Source organism: Xenopus laevis, chromosome 4L (assembly GCF_017654675.1).
Source record: "Xenopus laevis strain J_2021 chromosome 4L, Xenopus_laevis_v10.1, whole genome shotgun sequence".
Taxonomy (NCBI): Eukaryota; Metazoa; Chordata; class Amphibia; order Anura; family Pipidae; genus Xenopus; species Xenopus laevis.
Window position 1 is genome coordinate 69,206,736 of NC_054377.1, and position 22,135 is coordinate 69,228,870.

Genomic DNA, 22,135 nt, shown 5'->3' on the forward strand with positions numbered 1-22,135 from the left:
TGTACTGGTTGTCTGGCTGTCTCAACAAGCTTAAGTGACTCATTACATTATTATATTTTAACCACCCAACAGGTCCAAGCTGGAGAAGGCAGAGTCTATAAGTGTCTATTCAACCACAAGTTTGAGGAATCTATGAGTGAACGGGTATGTTTCTGGGAACTGCTGCTGAAAATCCATTAGACACATATATTTCATTCTAATCTTTCCCCTGCTAACAATGTAATGTAAGCAACAATTCTGTTGTTGGCATATAGGTCAACAGAAAATTGATGTTTTAAGTGAGTAGTAAGACATTATTGCTCCATTTATATCCATTGTATGCTAAACAGCTTTATGGGGATATCTTATCAGAAACCAAAATCCAGAGTTCTCAATTATAGGAAGGCTCGCATAGAGTTCATTTTAGGCAAAAAAGCTAATTTTTTAAGGAAGTTCCTTTTTCTCTACAATAATACAGTGCCTTTGTTCTCGATCCTAACTAAGGCTAAGTATTAATTTTATGTACATAAGCTGTGTTAGAGATTTTGAAGCAAGCTCATTCTTTTACAAATGCAGGGAACAATTACATTATACTTCAAGGGCCAGTAACACCAAATAGTGGACAAAATGTTATATTAATGTATTCATTATATTTGTCTCTGCCACGTCTAAAACCAAATCATTTCTTTGCAGCAACAGTCCTTATTTATATACAGTAGATAATATTTTCCTTATGTAGCAATGCAAAGAACCATGGATAACCGTGCATATTCACTGCTAAAACTTTGTATAGGAATGGGACTTGTTATCCAGAATGCTCTGGACCTATGGTTTTCCCATTAAGGGGTCCTTCCATAATTTGGATTTCCATATCTCCATACCAAGTGTACTAAAAATAATGCATTAGCCAACAGTGCTGTTTGCCTCCAATAAGGATTCATTATAGCTTAGTTGGAATCAAGTACAAATATTGAAAAAAGTACAAGGTACTGTTTTATTATTACAGAGAAAAGGGAAACATTTTTTACAAATTTGACTTATTTCATTAAAAATTGTGTCCATGAGTGGTGGCCTTCCTGTAATTCAGTACTTTCTGGATAATTGGTTTCTGGCTAATGGATCCCACACCTGTATTCTATCCTATCTGTTATTTGTCATACAATATGAGCCCTACATTACAGTGTGGCTATTTGCATTGAACACATTATTTATATATCTATGAAGTAATTTCATATTTTTTGTATATGTCGCATCATTTTTTTTTTTTATTTGCTGTTTAAACCCTTACTTGTTTTATGACTGTTTTATGACTGTTGGATGTTTTCTGTCTGCAGTGCCGTGATGCTCTTACCACAAGACAGAAGCTGATAGCTCAAGATTACAAAATCAGTTATTCATTGGCAAAGTCCTGTAAAGCTGACCTGAAGAAATACCGATGTAATGTAGAAAATCACCCTCGTTCACGAGAAGCACGACTTTCCTATCTATTGTTGTGTCTGGAGTCTGCTGTTCATAGAGGTATGCATAGGAGGGAAACCTGTTCTTTGGTAGACATAAAGTAGATACAAACAGCAGCTTCTAAGTTGAAGAGGAGCCTGATCAGTTTTCTCTGATGCTGCTTGGGGGAACACAACCATTATTGTAAAGCAAATTACACGTCTGCCCACTGCAAAGCAAAATAATAAAAACAGAAATGAAAAACCATTCTAAAATAGTAACTGCTTATCGTACAGTGAAATCATTTTATCAACTGTAGATTCCAGTCCCCTTGTATTCTTTTGGGGCCTCAAGCTAATCCAACGTGGTGGTTTCTACACTGTATGTGTATTTTAGCCAACCATGACAAGTCTGAAACCACATATAGTACAGTGCTAGTACAGGGGATTGTTGAATCCAAAACATGTGTTACAGCATTTTCATACTGATAGTTGACTACCAACTCTGTCAGGGTTTCCAGTTAATTAGAGAATTTGTTCTTCAAGTTCTAGTTTACATAATTCATTTGACAGAGTTCTATGGGACACAGGGACCATGCGTATAGCATCCGCCACTAAGAGGCAGGACACTAGAGACTAAAGGAGATGCCACTTCTGCTGCTGTACTCCTCTACCGTAGTATGCTCTAACCAGTTATTTCTAGTGTCCTCAAGGAGACGGGACCCTTTTCTGTTCATCACACCTGATTGAGTTTTCTGCAGCCAGGCTACTGACGGAACCAGGGATTGACATTTAATCTTTTTTTGTGTGGTTGGGTTGTGGGCAGTATATTTGTGAGTTCTAGCAAGTTACGCAAAGAAAATAGATCCTCTATTTAATCTCCAAACAAGCCTGCATTAATTCTGCCTTTTCATGTATTTGGTTTGCCAATATTACCTTAAAGGAGAACTAAAGCCTAACTAAATAAGTAGGCTAGAAATGTTGTACATTATGTTTTGGGGTTCTGTACCAGCCCAAGGCAACCACAGCCCTTTAGCAGTAAAGATCAGTGTCTCCAAAGATGCCCTAGTAGCTCCCCATCTTCTTTTCTGCTGATTCACTGCACATGCTCTGTGCTGCTGTCACTTACTGAGTTTAGGGACCAAAAAATACAGTACACATAGGATATAAATGTCACAATATAAGACTGATAAGTAATTAATTAATACAGATAATTACTACATGGCAGAATAGAAACCAGTGCAACTAGCATCAGAATTTAATAATCAGCCTTGTAGGATCAGCTTATATTACAGGCCAACTTCATTTTCTGCTTGGTAATTTGCGACGACCCCTAAGCTTAGCTTCTCAACAGGTGCTTAGAGCCCACTGTGCATGTGAGTGTCGCAGACACTTTCCAAGATGCTGAATCCCTGTGACAAGTTTGAAGTCCTGGATCATTGCTGCTATTGACAAGCTGAAACTTTAGACTGGTGCAATAAATTCAGTATATAAATTATAGCATTTTTGCCCATATTCGTTTTTAGGGTTTAGTTCTCCTTTAAACAATTGGTATAACATGGACCCAGTTGTTAATTTGTTTCTATCCCCATCCTTTCAGGTCGCCAAGTGAGCAGTGAGTGTCAGGGAGAGATGCTGGATTACAGACGTATGCTGATGGAAGATTTCTCTCTGAGTCCAGAGATCATTCTCAGCTGTCGAGGCGAGATTGAGCACCACTGCTCTGGGCTACATAGAAAGGGACGGACTTTGCATTGCCTAATGAAAGCGGTGCGAGGTGACAAAGGCAACATTGCAGAAAGGTGTCAGCAAGCAGTGAGTCTTCCTATTTGCAAATACTTGTATGAGTAATTATTAGTAGACAAGTTTGTTAGAGAGCTGCTCAATCAGTATTACCTGAATATTATATGTTTTTCACTTAATATTTCCATTAAATATACTGTGCTGTCTTTTCTCCTGTACTATTTATTGCAAAATATATAATACTGCATAGGTAAGTAGTGCCATATAATATATAGCTATACATACAATTTTGCACTGTATTGCCTGTTTTAGTTACTTATTTTATTTGTCTTGTGATAGTTTTCTGTAAATTTTTTTTTTTTTTTTTTTTTTTAATCCCAAATCAGCCTAAGGCAATGGGCAGATGGAGTGTTGGCTCTGCTGCTCTCAGCCTGAGAGAGAGAGCTTTTTATACTTACCATTAAATATTTTCTCTTGGAGGACACAGGCACCATGGGGATGAAGGTCCTGCAGCTGTAGAGCGGACACTAATATGTTAAAACTGACTCCTCCTCCTGCTGTGGGCTTCATCCCCTGTTCTCCTCCTACCGGTTTCAGTTGTAAGGAACAACAATAACCCAAAACAGAAAAAGGAGTCTCTCAACCCCCTCAGAACTGTCGTAACCATAAAGCTCCCAACGTGGAGTAACTTATTGAGTCGACAACTATAAGTTGTCCATTTTTATTTTAATCAGGGAAGGAAGTTATGTGTCCACAATGTAGGTCAAGAGAAAAAGATTTAACAGTAAAACTCTCTCTGGCCTATATTGGGGGGCACAGGCACCAAGAGGATCTCCCAAAGCAATCCCTGAGGGTGGCACACAATCCTTAAGGTGCTCAGTTAACCACCGTCTGTAACACCTTCCTCCCGAAGCTGTCTGTACGCCTGTACGTATAGCATGTGAGGCCCAAGTCGCTGCTCTGCAGACCTGTTCGCTGAAGTGTGGTGCCTTACTGCCCATGAAATGCTGAGCGAGCATGTAGAATGAGCTCTGATCTTCAATGAAGGTGCTTTCCCCTTCATTGCATAGGCTCTGATGATAGTGGAACAAATCCACCTCACAATGGTTATTTTTGATGCTCTAGTTCCCTTTTCTTGGGAAACTTGGGAGAATGAACAGGGCATCAACCTTCCTTATGTCTTCTGTGGCCTGTAGGTAGGTTTTGAATGCTCGGACCACATCCAACTTGTTCAATCTATTTTCAATTTGCCCTTTCAGCTCTGGGCAGAGTGAGGGTACTGCCATATCTTGTTTGAGGTTGAACTCTGGCACCAACTTTGGTAGGAAGTCCGGTGTTGGTCTTAAAGGAGAAGGAAAGCTACAGAGGGATTTTATTGCCAATAGATTAGCTGCAATAGTGCAAGCTAGAATGCTATATTTATTCTGTAGAATGTTTTACCATACTTGAGTAAAAAGCTCTAGAAACTCTGTTTGTTTAGAATAGGAGCTGCAGTATTAACATGGTGTGACATCTATTCCTGCCAGAGTCTCTCCCTGCTCTGGGCTCAGATTACAGTAGAGATGGGGCGGGGGGGGGAAGAGGAGCAAACTGAGCATGCTCTTGCCCAGGGCAATGAGGTCTAAGCTTGAAGGCAGGAAGTCTGATACAGAAGCCCATGTGTACACAATAGAAGGAAAGAAGTGTTTCTTTTGACAGGGAACTCAGAGCAGCACTACTTTGGGGGTTTACTGGTATATTTAGATGGACCTTTCTGATAAGGTTTCCATAGTTTTAACCTTTCCTTCTCCTTTAACACCACCTTATCCTGGTGTACAATAGTGAAAGGAGATTTGCATAAGAGTGCTGCAAGCTCTGACACTCTACGGACCGATGTGATCGCTTGGAGGAATGCTACCTTTTCCGTGAGTGTAGATAGCGGAACCTTGTCTATTGGTTCATACAGGTCCTCTTGTAGGGTTGACAGCACCAAGTTAAGGTCCCAAGGTTGACCGACATCTTTATGGGGGAACTAGTCTAGTTGCCCCTTGAAGGAATGTTCTCGCATTACTGCAAAGTGCTCGTTTCTCTTGGTAAGGAATGGAGTGAGCGGACACCTGCACTTTCAGTGAGATGAGGGCCAGACCATTGGCTAGTACTTCTTGGAGAAACGACAGTATGTCTGTCTGTCTCTCCTGCCTTCTGTGGGTCCTTGTTTTTGGACTCGCACCACCCAACGTCTTCCACACTCTATGGTAGATATTTGTAGATACCGGCTTCCGTACATGTAGCATTGTGGGAATGGCATCTACTGGTGCTCCTGTCCTCCTCGGGACTAAAGTTTCAAGAGCCACGCTGTTAAAGCCCACTGTTGTGAATTCGGGTGGGCAATCGGCCCTTGAGTTAGTATGTCTTCTCTCTGAGGGAGGTGCAGTGGCATGTTTACCCCCATGCCTACTATCGCTGTGACCCATGACCTTCTGGGCCAATAAGATGCCACTAGGATGGTCTGTGTGCCCTCCCTTTTTATCTTCTTGATAACTCTTGGTATTAGCTAGTGGAGGGAAGATGTATGCCATTATGAAATCCCTTGTGATCTTCTTGCTACGAATCTTGTGGTTGTTGCGTGATGGTATCTAGTCCACCCTCCGGGAGTCCCCACCTTTCCACCGTGGTCCAGGGTTTCCCTGCTTAGGTAGTTTGCCATCCAATTGTCTACTCCGGGAATGGGTATCGTGGAGATTGCTGGTATGTTGTTTTTTGCCCATACTAATATTCGGTTTGCTTCTTGTACCGCTGTCTGGCTGTGGGTGCCTCCCTGATTTACGTAGGCTACCGCTGCCACGTTGTCTGATTGTATTCTCACCGCACTCCTGTGGAGGAAGTCACGACATAAGAGGTAGAGGAGAAGAAAAAAATGGTAATCAGAAGCGGGGCCTAGGTCAAATGGTATCCAAATGGTACTCGGGCACAGAACAGATCCACTTCTCTCAGCCTGAAAAAAATATGCAGCCTGAGAGCAACCGAGCCAGTGCTCCATCTGCCCATAGCCTAAATATGTGATGAACAGCTTTGTGTTACTAGTACCTTCCTTTGCAGTTATTGCTGTATGCAGTCTTAAATATTTTGAATATGTCTGATGCAGTATTAATAGGCTGAATTACATTTGCTGTTGAAAAGATATGTACAGTTTTTGTTTAAATGTTTTCCCTATGTAGCTTCAAACACTGGTACAAGAGACAGACCCTGGAGCAGATTACCGAATAGACCGTGCTCTCAATGAAGCTTGTGAGTCTGTCATTCAGACTGCCTGCAAACATGTCCGTTCAGGAGATCCCATGTAAGTGCCCATGAGCTGCAGGTATACGACCACTTTTTTCTGTGTAGGTAGACGTTTTCAGTGGCTGTGAATCTGTGTATAATATATATATATACTGTATATATATCTATATCTATATATCTATATATCTATATATATATATATATATATATATATATATATATATATATATCTATCTATAAATAGATATATATATCTATCTATAAATAGATATATATATATATATATATATATATATCATTTAAAATGTTAAAAATGTTAAAATTGGCTTAATTTTCTCTTATTTATTTGATGGGGTAGTTCACATTCAGATTAACAATTAGTATGATGTAGGAAGTAATACCGCAAAAAAATTTACCCTAGCAACTGGTGGTTTCAGTGATTGGAAGACAAATAAGAGAGAGCCTTTAAACAAAAATAATCTATGAAAAGTATGAATTGCAATAAAATTTTAGCGAACATTTTTTGTTACTTTGACAACCCTTTTACGGGTATAGTTCTGAAATGCTGAGGCCTAGGGTTTTCCACATAAGGGGTCTTTCCATAAAATTGAGCACCATGCCTTGAAGGGGGAATTTTAATGCTATAAATTTGCACCCAAAGTGTAGAGAATGCTTAACAATTTTTCACAAGCAGATAAACAGCAAATCAGTTAAACATAAAGAATTGTGGTTAAAATAAATTTCCATATTTAAATTAAATTTCCATATTGTGGGGCTTTCTGGATAAAAACTTTATATAACGGATCCCATGCTTGTAATACAGAAGCTTCGACTTGCTAATATATATCAATGTAAGGCATGTGGAATGCTTGGGACCAGTTTTTTGTAATTTGGATTACTATTCTTTCAACTAAAATGATCAAACATTAAATAAACCCCATAGGATAGTTTTATCCGTATGGATTTAAGCAATTTAGTTACCATCAAGTACAAGATATTTTAAATGGACCCTGTGGGATGTGGCCTTCCCTGATTTCCTGAGCTTTCTGAATGAGAAATCTCATACATGTAATTGCCATCTTTGAGCTACATACCAATAATATGTCCATATGTGATGTACTGTAGAAAATGTTTGTTGAGACAAGTGGTATGGAAGCACATCCTGTCTTGTATATTGGCAAAAATATACAGAAAGAAGCGTTCTGTGTGTACACGGTTAGAAAAATTACACTTTGTTACTTGAAAGCTGATTCCTACCTGATTTTATTATGCTATAAAGCAAGTAAAGATGGCACATGGCTGAATTCTTTACTCTTCGGAATTCAGTTCTTTGAAACCAGCAAAACTTTTTTTTTTTTGTGAAGAATTTATAAATCCTTAAGAGATATTGATACTGTTTATGGCCATGTCACATCAGACATTTTCTCCGCTGTTTGAGCTTGAGGGGGAAAAAGCAGATCTGATCGCTTCTGCTCCCAACTTTACTGTGTACTAAGAGGCACTGTTAGTGCACAGACAGAATCGATTTCAAGCCAAAAATAAGTACTTTCAATTTTCACTGCAATATTGGCCATGTCTGTTCACAGGCCGGTGCTGTGCTGGTCAGGGCAGAAGGAAGTGGAACATTGTAGATACACTGGCGTAGGAAACACCTGGTGTGACATCGCTCAAAGAATTTTTTGGCAGTCACACCCCACGTTTAATGTTCAAGGATCCATGTGTTTTATATGTATTATTCTTTGCCCCTTCAGGATCCTGTCCTGTCTCATGGAACATTTGTATACTGAAAAAATGGTGGAGGAGTGTGAGCATCGTTTACTGGAACTACAGTACTTTATTTCTCGTGACTGGAAGTAAGTACTTTTGAATAACCAAGCAATGCATATGTGTGCACAGAATTATTTGCTCTCCCTAAAAAAAACAAGTGATATAAGTGATAGTAATCTAGCTAGGACAGCAGACAAACATGACCATACTTGCACAATAGTTGTGCTCACCACTATTTTTTAAAACCATTAGGCGGGAGTGCAATGAGGGTGTGACCACAAAATACATATAGTCAACTACAAGAGGTCCTCTGCACTCAACCCATTATCAATATATTTAAGACAGAGACATTTTGTGCATACTGCTACTAAAAAATGCCTTACCCTTTAAACAACACAGGGATTGTTTGTCCATATATTGCAATATATTTAAGCTGGCCAACTACGTAAAAGTCATCCCATATCTGGCCAGTCCTACGCTTAATTTTCATCTGATTCATTAAGAATTCAATTGCTTAATTATAAGTATGACCATACTTGTGTCTGTCTGTGCACAGTGGTGTCCACAGGATCAACGACTACATTCTTTAATTTGGACTAAGTAAATCAATTCCAAAGTATACGAACCTCTCTTTTTAAAATAAAATTGAATAAATGGGAGCTGCAGACAGATGTGCCTTTAGGTTGTATGTCACTGTATATCCATCCTAAATGTCATGTTAACATTTTATATAAATGTGAATAAAGTACCCCTTAAAATATAAGGATATTATAAGTTACTGAGGACCGAGTGTTTTTATACAGGTCATGGAACTCCGAGGTGACTTCTAATATCCTCATGTTTTGCAACAGGGGTACTTTATTTATTATAATACACAAGTTTTAGAGATTCATGTGACAGAAATGGCATCACTAAGCTCAGATTATAATAATTATATGACACAGGCTTTGCAAGTAAGAGGGGACTACTAGGCATGTGTTCTTATACTCCTTTCTGCCCTGAAATAACTTTCCATTTCTTATCTCCTCTTCCAAGACTTGACCCTGTCTTATACCGCAAGTGTCAGGGTGATGCTTCACGTCTATGTCATGCCAACTCTTGGAATGATACCAGTGAGAACATGCCAGCTGGTGCAGTTTTTTCTTGCTTATATCGGCATGCCTACCGTACAGAAGAGCAAGGAAGACGGGTAAGTAAGAAAAGTACCTGAAAAGTGCAGCACTTTATTCTACTCTCAGGTCAAATTTTATGGGATATTAAAATATGGAATTTTGGACTGCGTAAACGTTCCACTGCCTCTGTTTTATATAGATGATAAATAGTAATTGCATGTGTTTAATGTAAATGTGTTTTAATCTTTGCAACAATGAAAATATGATTATTTGTACATAAACTATATATACATCCAAGGAGTACTCCCCAGAACACACTCACAAACACATACATTTTTTGGGAGGTAGTTGTGCTTGCATGGTGCTGTTTGGTTGATTATTGTAGGAGTTTTATTACCCCCATTCATTGTGATATAAGCTTTGAAATTTCATAATGTACAAATTTTTTGTATTCTTATGCTATACAAAATATTAAACTGTACTATCTAATGCCCTGCATTCAATATCTCAGCTATCTCGTGAATGCCGTGCCGAAGTACAACGCATCCTGCATCAGCGTGCCCTAGATGTAAAATTGGATCCTGCCATGCAAGCCAAATGCATGACTGACCTGGGAAAATGGTGCAGCGAGAAGACAGAGAGTGGTCAAGTAAGTCTGATCCATTGGTGCACTAGAAATATAACACATAATTGCGGATGTTTTTTGTTTTGTTGAAAATTGATAAATTTTGTTTAAATTTATTTAGAGAGAAGGCGAAATATATAAGCTACATATTTGTCAAATATGTCCTCAAACCGTATTATATCAATACTTAGTTGAGCCTCCTTTTCTAAATGTAACAGCCTCTAGACGCCTCCTATAGCCTTTGTTGAGTGTCTGGATTCTGGATGGTGGTATTTTTTTTTTTATAACTCTTTATTTATTAAACATAGAGTTTTCATTTTCATCTGTACAACATCTATGCAATGACATTTATAGACCTCAGATCAGCACATTATTTCACAATATACAGAAAAAGTAATATAAAATAGAATAAAAAGGCATGGCATCCATAATATGGAAAGAAATCATATGCATCCTAGGTGTACCTGTTCCCAATAAAGGGAAAGTTCTTCGGGATAATTGCAAACAGTGTCAGCATTCCGTACATGTATACAGAGAGGAAAAGGAGAACAGAAACAGCAGGTAGGAGGAAAGAAAGAGTAAGGGAAGAAAAAGAGAAGGAAAATAAAGGAACATCATAAAAACAGCAAAAATGACCGAGCTCGGGGGTGAATTGAAAAAAAAATAAAAGGGTCCCTATCCGGGAACAAGTTAGCATGTCGTCGGGGGATGTAAAGTGTCCCAAGGAGACCAAACTTTCTCGTACATTGGTAAACGGGAGGCATGCAAGGCAGCCGTATATTCCATTCGTCGTATATCCTGGATAGCTGTTTGCAATTCGGTTGCTGTGGGAGGTTGAAGCTTCTTCCAGTTGCGGGCTATAACCCGTCTAGAGGCAGTTAAAATCAAATTAGCTAATTTTTGGCTATGTTTCTTAAGCCCAGGGAGTGGAGATCCGAGCAAAAAAGAAAGTGGGTTTCGTTGTATATCGGTACCAAACAGTAGAGCCAACATGTCCCGCACTTCTTGCCAATAATGAGCCATGAGAGGGCACGTCCAGAAAACATGGTAGAGAGTCCCCACACCGCCACAGTGCCGCCAACACTCCGGGGATACTGTCGGGTAAAACGAGTGGAGCTTACTCGGCGTCAAGTACCATTGCATAAGAATCTTATAATTGGTTTCCTTGTGAGTCACACATACCGAGGCCCTTCTGAGATTCTCCCAAATTAGTGACCATTGCGGGAGGGTTATCACTTCCCCAAGCGCCTGTTCCCAGGCCAGCATATAGCCATATTTTAAAAAAGAGGGTTCGGAGTAGGTATTGAGGGTGCCATAAATGTCGGATATAAGCCCCTTCCTGGATCCTCTAGTGGTCATAATCGAATCCAAAGGACTGAGCACCGAGGGGGCCTGAGAGCCCACCATTGCCAGGGCAAAATGTTTAATTTGAAGATATTGGTAAAACAACGAATTACTAAGCTCATATTTGGCTTGAAGTTCTTGAAAAGAATACAGTTTACGAGTGAGCGGGTGATAAAGGTCCCTGAGCTGAGTTAGACCGGCCTGTCGCCAGGGCTGTGCAAAAGAGTCCGTAAGCCCAGGAGGAAAGTAAGGGTTGCCCCAGAGAGGGCTTAGCCGATATGGCCCTGGGAATGTGTTAAACTGTACTTTAGCATAGTTCCATAATGACACAGTCAATTTTACCGAGTTCAGTACACAGTCCTTGACTTTCAGCAACTTCTTCGAATCCCATAAAAAAGAGGAGATGGCAAAAGGAGAAACAGTATCATTTTCCAAGGATACCCACTTCCCACAGAGTGTCCTGGCCGACCATGCCACTGCCTGCCTTAAATGCGCAGCCAGATAGTACCTAGTAATATCTGGAGCCCCCAGGCCCCCCCACTCCCTCGGAGATGTGAGCACCCTCTTAGATATTCTGTGGGATTTAGCAGCCCATATAAAGTTAACTAATTTAGCCTGAATCTGCTTCAATATTGTAAATGGGACTCGTATAGGCAAGGTCTCAAAATAATATAGCAATCTGGGAAGAGTTACCATTTTTACCGTGGCAATCCTGCCAAGATAATGAATGGGAGGTCCATTTATCGAGATCCGCACAAATCCTAGCAAAAAGTGGAGTATAATTTTCCTTATAGAGGGTGGCATAGCTTGGAGTCAAGCGGATCCCCAGATATTTAATATAGGCCGTTTTCCAATTATAATTAAAATTCAATTGCAGGAGCTTGAGTTGCATACAGGGGATATTTATAGGGAGATCCTCGGACTTGTCCTGGTTAATTTTATGGTTAGAAAGTCTACTATACGTAGCTAAGACAGCATGCAAATTAGGGAGAGATGTCATTGCTCGAGTGAGAGTAAGGAGTACATCGTCGGCAAACAACGAAATTTTGTGAGTTTCACCCTTATGAGTGAGGCCCATAATATTAGGGGAGTTCCTAATTGCAACAGCTAATGGCTCTATTGACAGTGCATAATGGATAGTGGTATTTTTGACCATTCATCCATACAAAATCTCTCCAGTTCAATTAAATTTGATGGCTGCCGGACAGCCAGCTTCAAATCATCCCATAGATTTTCCATGATATTCAAGTCAGGAGACTGTGACGGCCATTCCAGAATATTGTACTTCTCCCTCTGCATAAATGTCTTTGTAGATTTCAAGTGTGTTTAGGGTCATTGTCTTGTTGGAATATCCAACCCCTGCATAACTTCGACTTTGTGACTGATACTTGAACATTATCCTGAAGAATTTGTAGATTGGGTTGAATTCATCCGACACTCGACTTTAACAAGGGTCCCCGTCCCTGAACTAGCCACAGAGCCCCACAGCATGATGCAACCTCCACCAAATTTGACAGTAGGATAGGTGTTTTTCTTGAAATGCAGTGTTCTTCTTCCGCCATGCAAATCGCTTTTTGTTATGACCAAATAACGAATCTTTGTCTCATCAGCCCAAAGAACTTTGTTCCAAAATAACTGTGGCTTGTCTAAATGAACTTTTGCATACAACAAGTGACTGTTTGTGGCGTGAATGCAGAAAGGGCTTCTTTCTCATAACCCTGCCATACAGATGTTCTTTGTGCAAATTGTGCTGAATTGTAGAACGATGTACAGATACACAATCTGCAGCAAGATGTTCTTGCAGATCTTTGGAGGTGATCTTTGGGTTGTCTATAACCATTCTCACAATCCTCCTCCTATGCCGCTCCTGTATTTTTTTGGCCTGCCAGACCTGGGTTTTACAGCAACTGTCTGTAGCCTGATTACATTCCTTACAGTTGAAACTGACCGTTTAAACCTCTGAGATAGCTTTTTGTAGCCTTCCCCTAAACCATGATACTGAACAATCTTTGTTTTCAGATCTTTTGAGAGTTGCTTTGAGGATCCCATGCTGTCACTCTTCAGTGGAGAGTGAAACAGAAGCACAACTTGCCATTGGCCACCTTCAATACCTTTTCTCATGATTGGACACACCTGCCTATGAAGTTCAAGTCTTAATGAGCTAATCCAACCAATTTGGTGTTGCCAGTAATCAGTATTGAGCAGTTACATGAATTCAAATTAGCAAAATTACAAGGGTACCCAAATTTTTGCCCAGCGAGTTTTTCACGTTTGATTTAATTTCATACAACTGAATACCGCTTCACTAAAAATCTTTGTTCAGAAAACACCCCAGTACTCAGATGCTCCTGTTATCTTTTTTTTTGTTGAAAGTGGAGTAATTTATTACGCATGCTGAGAGGCGTTCCCGAACTTTTTCATATGACTATCTCCTCCAGATGCTTTCCCACTGGCAATAATGCAAATTGCAGATGGGGAAACCATATGCAATGCTTAATTTTTCTAAAATTGGCCATAGTTTAGTCGCAAGCAACTTCAGGTGACTTCGGAAAGCCAAAGCAACTTGTATGTTTTGACAGTAGAGGTTTAATTCTGTAGTGTATTTTTTCTGGTAAACGCACACACACAGTGACACACACACACAATCGTACACAATTTTTATACAGATCATAGAACTCTGAGGACATATTCTGAGGACATTCATTTTAAGATACTGGGTGTTCTCACTAAACACCAGTTATAACCAATGCCATGTTTAAACATATTCAAGTTTATAGAGTATTTATTGCTCTTGCATATTATATAGTGTATTGGGGTCTTTTTTTTTTTCTTTTTCTCCAAAATAAAAAAAATTCTAAGCATCTTTCCAATATGCATTCAAATTTTTTTCAGTTGTAGAATGTAAAGCTATACAAAAAATCAGGTCTGCACACTCAAACACGAATCTTTAGACTCAGGTGGTAAGATTGAAATATGTTTTACTAGTTAAAAAGAACAAGCAAACAAAAAGCATAATGTTTAACAAAAACAGAAACATTTCACATGATGCTAATATACATACCACCCTTAAGGTACAAGCAAGGCAGAAAAGAAGACTACAAGGAGCGAATACACCTGCCAAAATGAGAATAACCCCTCTCATTTTGGCAGGTGTATTCGCTCCTTGTAGTCTTCTTTTCTGCCTTGCTTGTACCTTAAGGGTGGTATGTATATTAGCATCATGTGAAATGTTTCTGTTTTTGTTAAACATTATGCTTTTTGTTTGCTTGTTCTTTCTAACTAGTAAAACATATTTCAATCTTACCACCTGAGTCTAAAGATTCGTGTTTGAGTGTGCAGACCTGATTTTTTGTATGTACTATATTTGGTTGCTCTGTAGGGGTGACCTAAAGGTTATTTTGCACCTCCCACTGCATTGTTTTCTTTTGTATATTTTGAATAAGGTGTGCCCTCCATTTATCTGTATTTCCGTAGAATGTAAAGCTAGCCATAAATGTATGGAAAATAGTTTTCTACAGTTCTGAGTACGCACATGGCACTGTAGAAGTACTAAATATTTGTTTGTTTGTGGTTCAAGCATGTTTAAAAATCTCCTATTACTGTCCATGTATGGTGTATTGGCAGATGAGGAAATGAAAAGTAGTTGCAACTCCTCCTTCTGTTCTGCTCGATCATGCTGTCTGTTCAAAATGTAAAGTTCCTACTTCTTTTCTCTGCAGGAACTGGAGTGTCTCCAGGATCACATGGAGGATCTTATTGTTGAATGCAGGGAGATTGTTGGAAACCTGACAGAACTGGAATCTGAAGTAAGCATAAAGTTAAAACTGTATTTTACCCAGTGTATTGTAGTGATTACTTTCTGCCGTTTCATTCAAAGCTAGGGCTTTTGTTACAATATCTGGACATAGCTTGCACTGACAAAAAATAGGTTTGCTTGAAAATTGTTGCCAGTTATCATTAAACTTGTGAATATTTGCTTGAATTTACTGCGTAATAATTCTGAAATACAGATACTGGAATGCCATTACTAAGTTGTAATTATCAGAATATGCTCCTTTTAGGTTAAAGGGATTTCGTTTTTTCACTATGTATCAGTGAATAGTGCTCCTTCAGCAGAATTCTGCATTAAAATCTGACATGGGGTTAGACGTTCTTAGTTTCCCAGGTGCCCTAAGTCATGTGACTTGTTCTCCGATAAACTACAGTCACTCTTTACTGCTGCACTGCAAGTTGCAATGATATTGTCCCCTCCCTATCCCTCCCTTCCCAGTAGCCCATCAGCAGAACAATGGGAATTAGTGATGTGCAGGCTGACCCCAAGCCCACAGTTCAGGTGGGTTAGGGTCATCTTTTCACAAAGTTTGTGGGCCGGTGTGACCTCCTAGCGCCCCACTTCTGCCAGAAGCACTTGTTTTTATATACTTGGACTCTGGCGTGCTCTGCCATTTCCATGATGTCACAGCGGGATGGGAGCAGGTATGTAAATATGAGTACATGGTAGGTTGGGTTAGGGTCGGGTGCGGCTCGAGTTTTTCTCTACCCGCACTTTACTTATGGGATGGCAACCAGATAACCGCTACCTATGCTACACCAATATTACAACTAAAAAAATACTTAATGGTTCAAGAATATAATTTTAAATGGAAGAATGAATTACTTACAATGTACACTGTGTTATTTAGTGTCAAAGACAACACCATTAAAATAAAGACCAAATTCCCTTAATATTGTTTCTGTTTACGGACTTCTTTGCCAAAGGAAGTCATAACCTATAGTGATCCTTGATTCTAAACATGTATGCTTGCTTACACATATTTAAACTTGATTGTGTCAAATGTTATAATTGAATAATACTGTGAACACTTAGGTGTAGCAAACACCATCTAAAATACACGAGTTTGTACTAATTAAAGTATGTTTTATATTAACAGGATATTCAGATAGAAGCCCTTTTGATGAGAGCCTGTGAACCAATAATCCAGACATTCTGTCATGTATGTATTGCTGTGAAAGACCACAAATTTAATTTGGGCAGCGCCTAGGTGTTTATATGCAGGCAGAGAAACAGCCTGGCTTAGAATTGGCCTTAATTAAACTGTTTATCTCAACATTAGGTATCACAAATTAGATCATGAGCAACTGTTGAGACTATCTCTGTGTACAGGTATGGGATTTGTTATCCTGAATGCTTTGGTCCTGGAGTTTTTCAGATAAGAGATCTTTCTGTACTTTGGATCTCCTTACCTTAAAGCTGGCCATAGATGTTGAGATTTTTAAAAGATCAGATCCTCATCGTGAGACCACGATCTTCTCGGAAGATCGTACGAATTTACCATCAACTAAAAAGACCAATTTGCCAGGAAAACAAAGGGGAGCTGCCTGCTTGGCCCTGCAAACATAGATAGATTGCACTGGGAACGACAAAGATTTTTGATGTGGCCGATCAATTTCCTGACAGATGTCGGGCGAAAAATCGTAAGAAGTACGATCGTTCGAATACCCCTAACCGCACAATAATTTCGAAGGATTGGTGGGACTTCCCTAAAATCGGTCGTTCGGCAAGAAGAATCGTCGCGTCTATGGGGAGCTTAAGTCTACTGAAAAACAATGTAAACATTAAATTAACCCAATAGGCTTGTTTTGCATGCCATAAGGATCAATTATATCTGTTCGCATCAAGTACAAGGTGCTGTTTTATTATTACAGAGAAAAGGGAAATAATTTTAATATTTTCAATTATTTGATTATATTGAGTCTATGGGATATATCCATACCGTAATTTGGATCTTCCTGGATAATGGGTTTCAGGATAAAGAATACCATACCTGTATTACTTTCTTTATGACTGGGAACAGTAAAAAAAAAAGGTTTTTGGAAAATCCTTCCCTTGTCTGAGACTATATCATTTTGTGATGAGTGTTGTTTGCTCCAAGAAGACAGTGGAAAACTTTGCAACACAATCAGCAAATATAAAACGGCTATATTTACTGTATATGTATGTCTGACAAGCTGTAACAGCAATTTGTGTATTCTGTTTCTTTACAGGAAGTGGCTGATAACCAGATAGACTCTGGTGATCTGATGGAATGTTTGATACAGAACAAGCACCAAAAGGAGATGAATGAGAAGTGTGTTGTTGGGGTTACACACTTTCAACTAGTAAGATCACTAATTGTTTTTAATCTCTCCTTTTTATCCTCTAGCCATTCTTTGGTAAAACTTAATTCTTCCCCTTTGTTATTAGTGGTTACATAGCTGAACTGCAGAGAGCATGGAGAGCCGTCCTGTTGTTTTGCTGCTAGCAGCTACTTCAGTAGTTCATATGTTCAAACGAGCTTGGCAGAGTAAAACAAGCCTGACATAGTAAAGTTCCTCCCCATAGAGGTTCAGCTTTTTATCAGGACAACTAGGTTGTGGAGGAAAATATTTGTGTATCAGTCATTCACAAATTATCCCAGGAATAGCTAGGACAAATTTTGTTTTTACCCCAACTTCCACCCCTATGGCCTTTCTGCATCACCTATATTAGTATTTTCCAAAAATAATTACATGACTGTAATTGCCTCTCCGCTCCACTTAAAGGAGAATTCAAGTCTTTAACAAAAAAAACCCATATCCCCCCTCCCTCCTCCCCCCAGCTTAACTGCCCCCCGGGGAAATGCCCCATACTTTATACTTACCCCTCAGCGCAGATTCTGGCATAGGAGTTCCACGCAGCCATCTTCCGCAAGCTGATCGGGAAATCGTCATGTCGGCACATGCGCATTTGGAGCAATTTGCCGGTTTGTGGCAAATGCACATGCACCAAAAAAATTGCCGAAACACTGGTAGAGGACGAAGACCGGAAGATGGCTGCCAGAATCTGTGCCGAGGGGTAAGTATAAAGTATGGGGCATTTCCCCGGGGGGCAGTTAGGCTGGAGGGAGGGGGTCTACGTGGGGTGGCAGGTACTGTTTTTTATTTATTTTTTTAAAGGGTTGAATTCTCCTTTAACGCCTCGTCAGTAATTTATTACAGCATGGCTGGTAAACATGATGGCGCTCTGTTGGATACTTTGGTACCCTTAAATGCTCTTTCTGCCCTGACCGGAAACCGTTTGATAATTTTCTTTCTTATAAAAATATATGTGGAAAAATGTGTTTATCATTTTTTACATTTATGATATTTTATAGCATTGCTTCTGCAATCTAACATTATTCTCTTGACTCAGTCCACTAATTTTCATCTAGTCTGTGCAATCTAGCTGCTGGATTTCTTTGGGAAAAACTCGTCACTTGTGAATAACTCGTCACTAGCTATTTTCAGACAATGCTTGAATTTTTAGCCTTTCTTTTACGAGGCCACCAAATGAATAGCAATGTTATTTTATGTAGTCATAAGCGTTTGTATTGTTTTCAGGTGCAAATGAAGGATTTCAGGTTTTCCTACAAGTTTAAGATGGCGTGTAAAGAAGATGTACTGAAACTGTGTCCCAGTATAAAGAAGAAGTGAGTGGGAACAATAGTTGTTTTTAAAATCTCATTCACATTCTAAAATGCCTTTGTTGCAGACGTGATATTTTGATAGCCATGATCTTTGCTGTATGTGTATGAAGAATCTTCACTCACAGTTGTGGAGTGTGTCATTTCATGTTTCTTCTATGAACCATGCTAAAAGAAATGAATTTTCTTCCTTCACTCAATGTTCCCACTGTTTTTACAGGGTAGATGTTGTAATATGCCTCAGCACTACTGTTCGCAATGACACGCTGCAAGAAGTTAAAGATCATCGTGTGTCCCTGAAGTGCCGCAAGCAGCTTAGGGTTGAAGAGTTAGAGATGGTAAGTGTGAGAAAAGGATGGATTTAGCTTTGTTAAAGGAACAGTTCAGTGTGAAAATAAAAACTGTACAAATAGGCTGTGCAAAATAAAAAATGCTTCTAATATAGTTAGTTAACTGAAAATGTAATGTATAAAGGCTGGAGTGACTGGATGTCTAACATAATAGCCAGAACACTACTTCCTGCTTTTCAGCTCTCTAACTCTGAGCTAATCAGCAACTTGAAGGGAGGCATTCAGCTCAGATTCAAAAGCAACAGATATGACCCATGTGGCCTCCCCTCAAGTCTCTGATTGGTTACTGCCTGGTAACCAGGGTAACCAGTCAGTGTAAACCAAGAGAGTTGAAAAGCAGTAAGTAGTGTCTGGCTATTATGTTACAAATCCAGTCACTCCAACCTTTATATATTACATTTTTGGCTAACTAACTATATTAGAATTTTTTTTTATTTTGCACAGCCTATCTATTTACCCAGTTTTTATTTTTACTACCGAAGAATTCCTTTAATAGGACAAAAAACACAATCTTACTATGCTTTATGTGCCATCTATTGAAAATCTGGTTGGTTATTTTTTGCCTATAAGAAACCATTATAGTAATTTAGACTAGTAACTTATATTTGCGTAAGGATCATAAGTAGACCTGTTTTATAACCATTGTATTTGTACCATAGAGTGAAGATATTCGTTTAGAACCAGAACTCTATGAATCCTGCAAAAATGATATTAAGTCACTCTGCCAGAGTGTACCTTATGGAAATGCCCAGGTAAGACCTTCTCTATTCTGCTGTTGCAGCAGTTTAACTTAACTTTACTTCTCTGTAGTGGTGGAACTACCGTGGTAGCAGGGGGTGCCAGGGCCCGCACCCCCTCAGGGCCCCTCGGCAGTCCGCGCCACTAACAAATGTGGCCATACGGAGGGGGCGGGGCCCGCCCCCCTCTAGGAACGCTACTGCTTCTCTGTGTCCTCTATGAGGGCTAAACCTTAAAATATAATTGCTGCCTTTTTGTGATAACAGAACATTTTTGTATCTTCTTTAATATTGCACTCTTCATATATTAAAACTGCTTTCTATTAACAAAAGCATTTCATTAATTTACAAATCTATTATTATGTACATCATGATGTCAATGTGCGGAATAGCTTTGTAGCTAACTAATTTGTAGTGACCATAGTGTGTTGACCAGGTTGATAACTTGTTTGCTTTTCTTATTGCAGGTAATTGAGTGTCTAAAAGAAGCCAAGAAACAGCTCAGTCCCTCATGTCATAAGAAAGTTTTTAAGCTACAGGAGACAGAAATGATGGACCCAGAGCTTGATTACACTCTCATGCGTGTCTGTAAGCAGATGATAAAGGTAAGCTGGAGATAAAGGTGTTTTCCCCCCTTTTTAACACCATACACATTTTTTTGCATTTTGGCCTGCTGAGAGCTATTTTAGTATATCTAATTACTAGGGATGCATCGAATCCAGGATTCAGCCTTTTTCAGCAGGATTTGAATTCGGCCGAATCCTTTTGCCCGGCTAAACCGAATCCTAATTTGCATTTGCGGGAAGCAAAATTGTGTGGCTATTTGTCATAAAACAAAGAAGTAAAAAAATTTTTCCCCTTCCCACCCCTAATTTGTATATGCAAATTAGGATTTGGTTCGGTATTCTGCTGAATCTTTCACGAAGGATTAGTGGATTCGGTGCATCCCTACTAATTACCACTATAATTCTATAATGCATTCCTATTCCAACTAACAAAAAGTTACAATTTAAATCTATTTGTGCTATTCTCAGAGATTTTGCAGTGATACAGATCCCAAGAACATTTTGCAGTGTCTGAAGCAGAGCAAAAATGCAGAGACAATGGACCCCAAGTGCAAACAGATGATAACCAAGAGGCAAATAACACAGAGCACAGGTATGCAAAAGTTCTGTCCTTAGTAGTGATTTGTGATTCCATATAATTCATTGAAACTTGTGGGACCTATTATCCAGAATGCTTGGGACCTGGAGTTTTCCGGATAACGGATCTTTCTGTAACTTGGATGTTCGTTTAAGTCTACTATTTAAATATTAAATAAATCCAATAGGCTGGTTTTGCTTCCAGTAAGAATTGATTATATCTTAGTTTGGATCAAGTACAAGCCACTGTATTTATTGTTACAGAGAAAAAAAATCATTTTTAAAAATTTAAAACCGCCATCCCATAATTCGGAGCTTTCTGGATAACTGCTTTCCGGATAACTGATCCCATAACTGTATTGTAAGAAACACACCCTTAAATATAAAAAGCTATGAGAAGTCTGCTTGTTGTTTTTGAATGAATTGACTGAATTCTTAGATATATATCACTTCAATTATATGTAACAAATGATTGTCTGAGTTAATCAAAAGAAAAAAAAACAGTTCTGCAAAGACTGGCTTAAAGGAAATTTAAACTTTTCCAGGGGACATATTGTGTAAAAAAAAAAAAAAAATGTTATTGCATTATACTTCTCTAAATATAGAAGTGCTTTATTGAAATCCACTATAGCACCAGTCATCCACTTCCTCCTTAATGCTTTCGCAAGCTGTTTAGCAGAGCCAGCAGCTCTCAGCACTTTGGGCTGCAGAATGCCAACAGCAGCTACATAAAGCTGCCAGGAAACTGCAGCCTATCTGTGCCTATGTGAATGCAGGGCTGTAAATGGCTACCAACCTCCTACTGTGCTTCTGGTAAGGACTGTTGGCACACACCTACCACTAATTTAAAACACAGGCAGGAATCCGAGAGCATTGATGGGAATCTACAGTAAAGGGGTTGGCACCATGTATTATTCATTACTGCCTATAACATAAAGGGGATTTGTGCCCTTTAAAATAAAGCTCATTTGGTCAGGGCCCTCTTTGCCTCTGTTATTATAAAATATATCTGGAACGGTCTAAATCCTAAGACGGACGAATGGCTAGTGTCAGAGGGTTGATAGTTGTCACCCCCACCCTCTATGACGCCATAATGCTATAGGGCCCAAGGCAGGATGGACTATAAGGGCTAATGGTCAACTGTGGACAATGGTCACT

The 22,135-nt window shown here is 39.2% G+C and overlaps 1 protein-coding gene across 1 annotated transcript in view; it reads left to right on the forward strand.

The window, feature by feature from the left end:
- The window catches only part of glg1.L (golgi glycoprotein 1 L homeolog), a 58,623-nt gene that overhangs the window by 26,920 nt on the left and 9,568 nt on the right, over positions 1-22,135 (forward strand). The window contains exons 6-20 of the mRNA XM_041590248.1: positions 73-144; positions 1,314-1,497; positions 3,016-3,230; positions 6,356-6,477; positions 8,171-8,272; positions 9,222-9,375; positions 9,810-9,947; positions 14,987-15,073; positions 16,199-16,261; positions 17,313-17,426; positions 18,666-18,754; positions 18,969-19,086; positions 19,758-19,850; positions 20,303-20,440; positions 20,870-20,993. Coding sequence (XP_041446182.1) covers positions 73-144; positions 1,314-1,497; positions 3,016-3,230; positions 6,356-6,477; positions 8,171-8,272; positions 9,222-9,375; positions 9,810-9,947; positions 14,987-15,073; positions 16,199-16,261; positions 17,313-17,426; positions 18,666-18,754; positions 18,969-19,086; positions 19,758-19,850; positions 20,303-20,440; positions 20,870-20,993 — 1,813 coding nt within the window. The remainder of the gene's footprint in view (positions 1-72; positions 145-1,313; positions 1,498-3,015; positions 3,231-6,355; positions 6,478-8,170; positions 8,273-9,221; positions 9,376-9,809; positions 9,948-14,986; positions 15,074-16,198; positions 16,262-17,312; positions 17,427-18,665; positions 18,755-18,968; positions 19,087-19,757; positions 19,851-20,302; positions 20,441-20,869; positions 20,994-22,135) is intronic.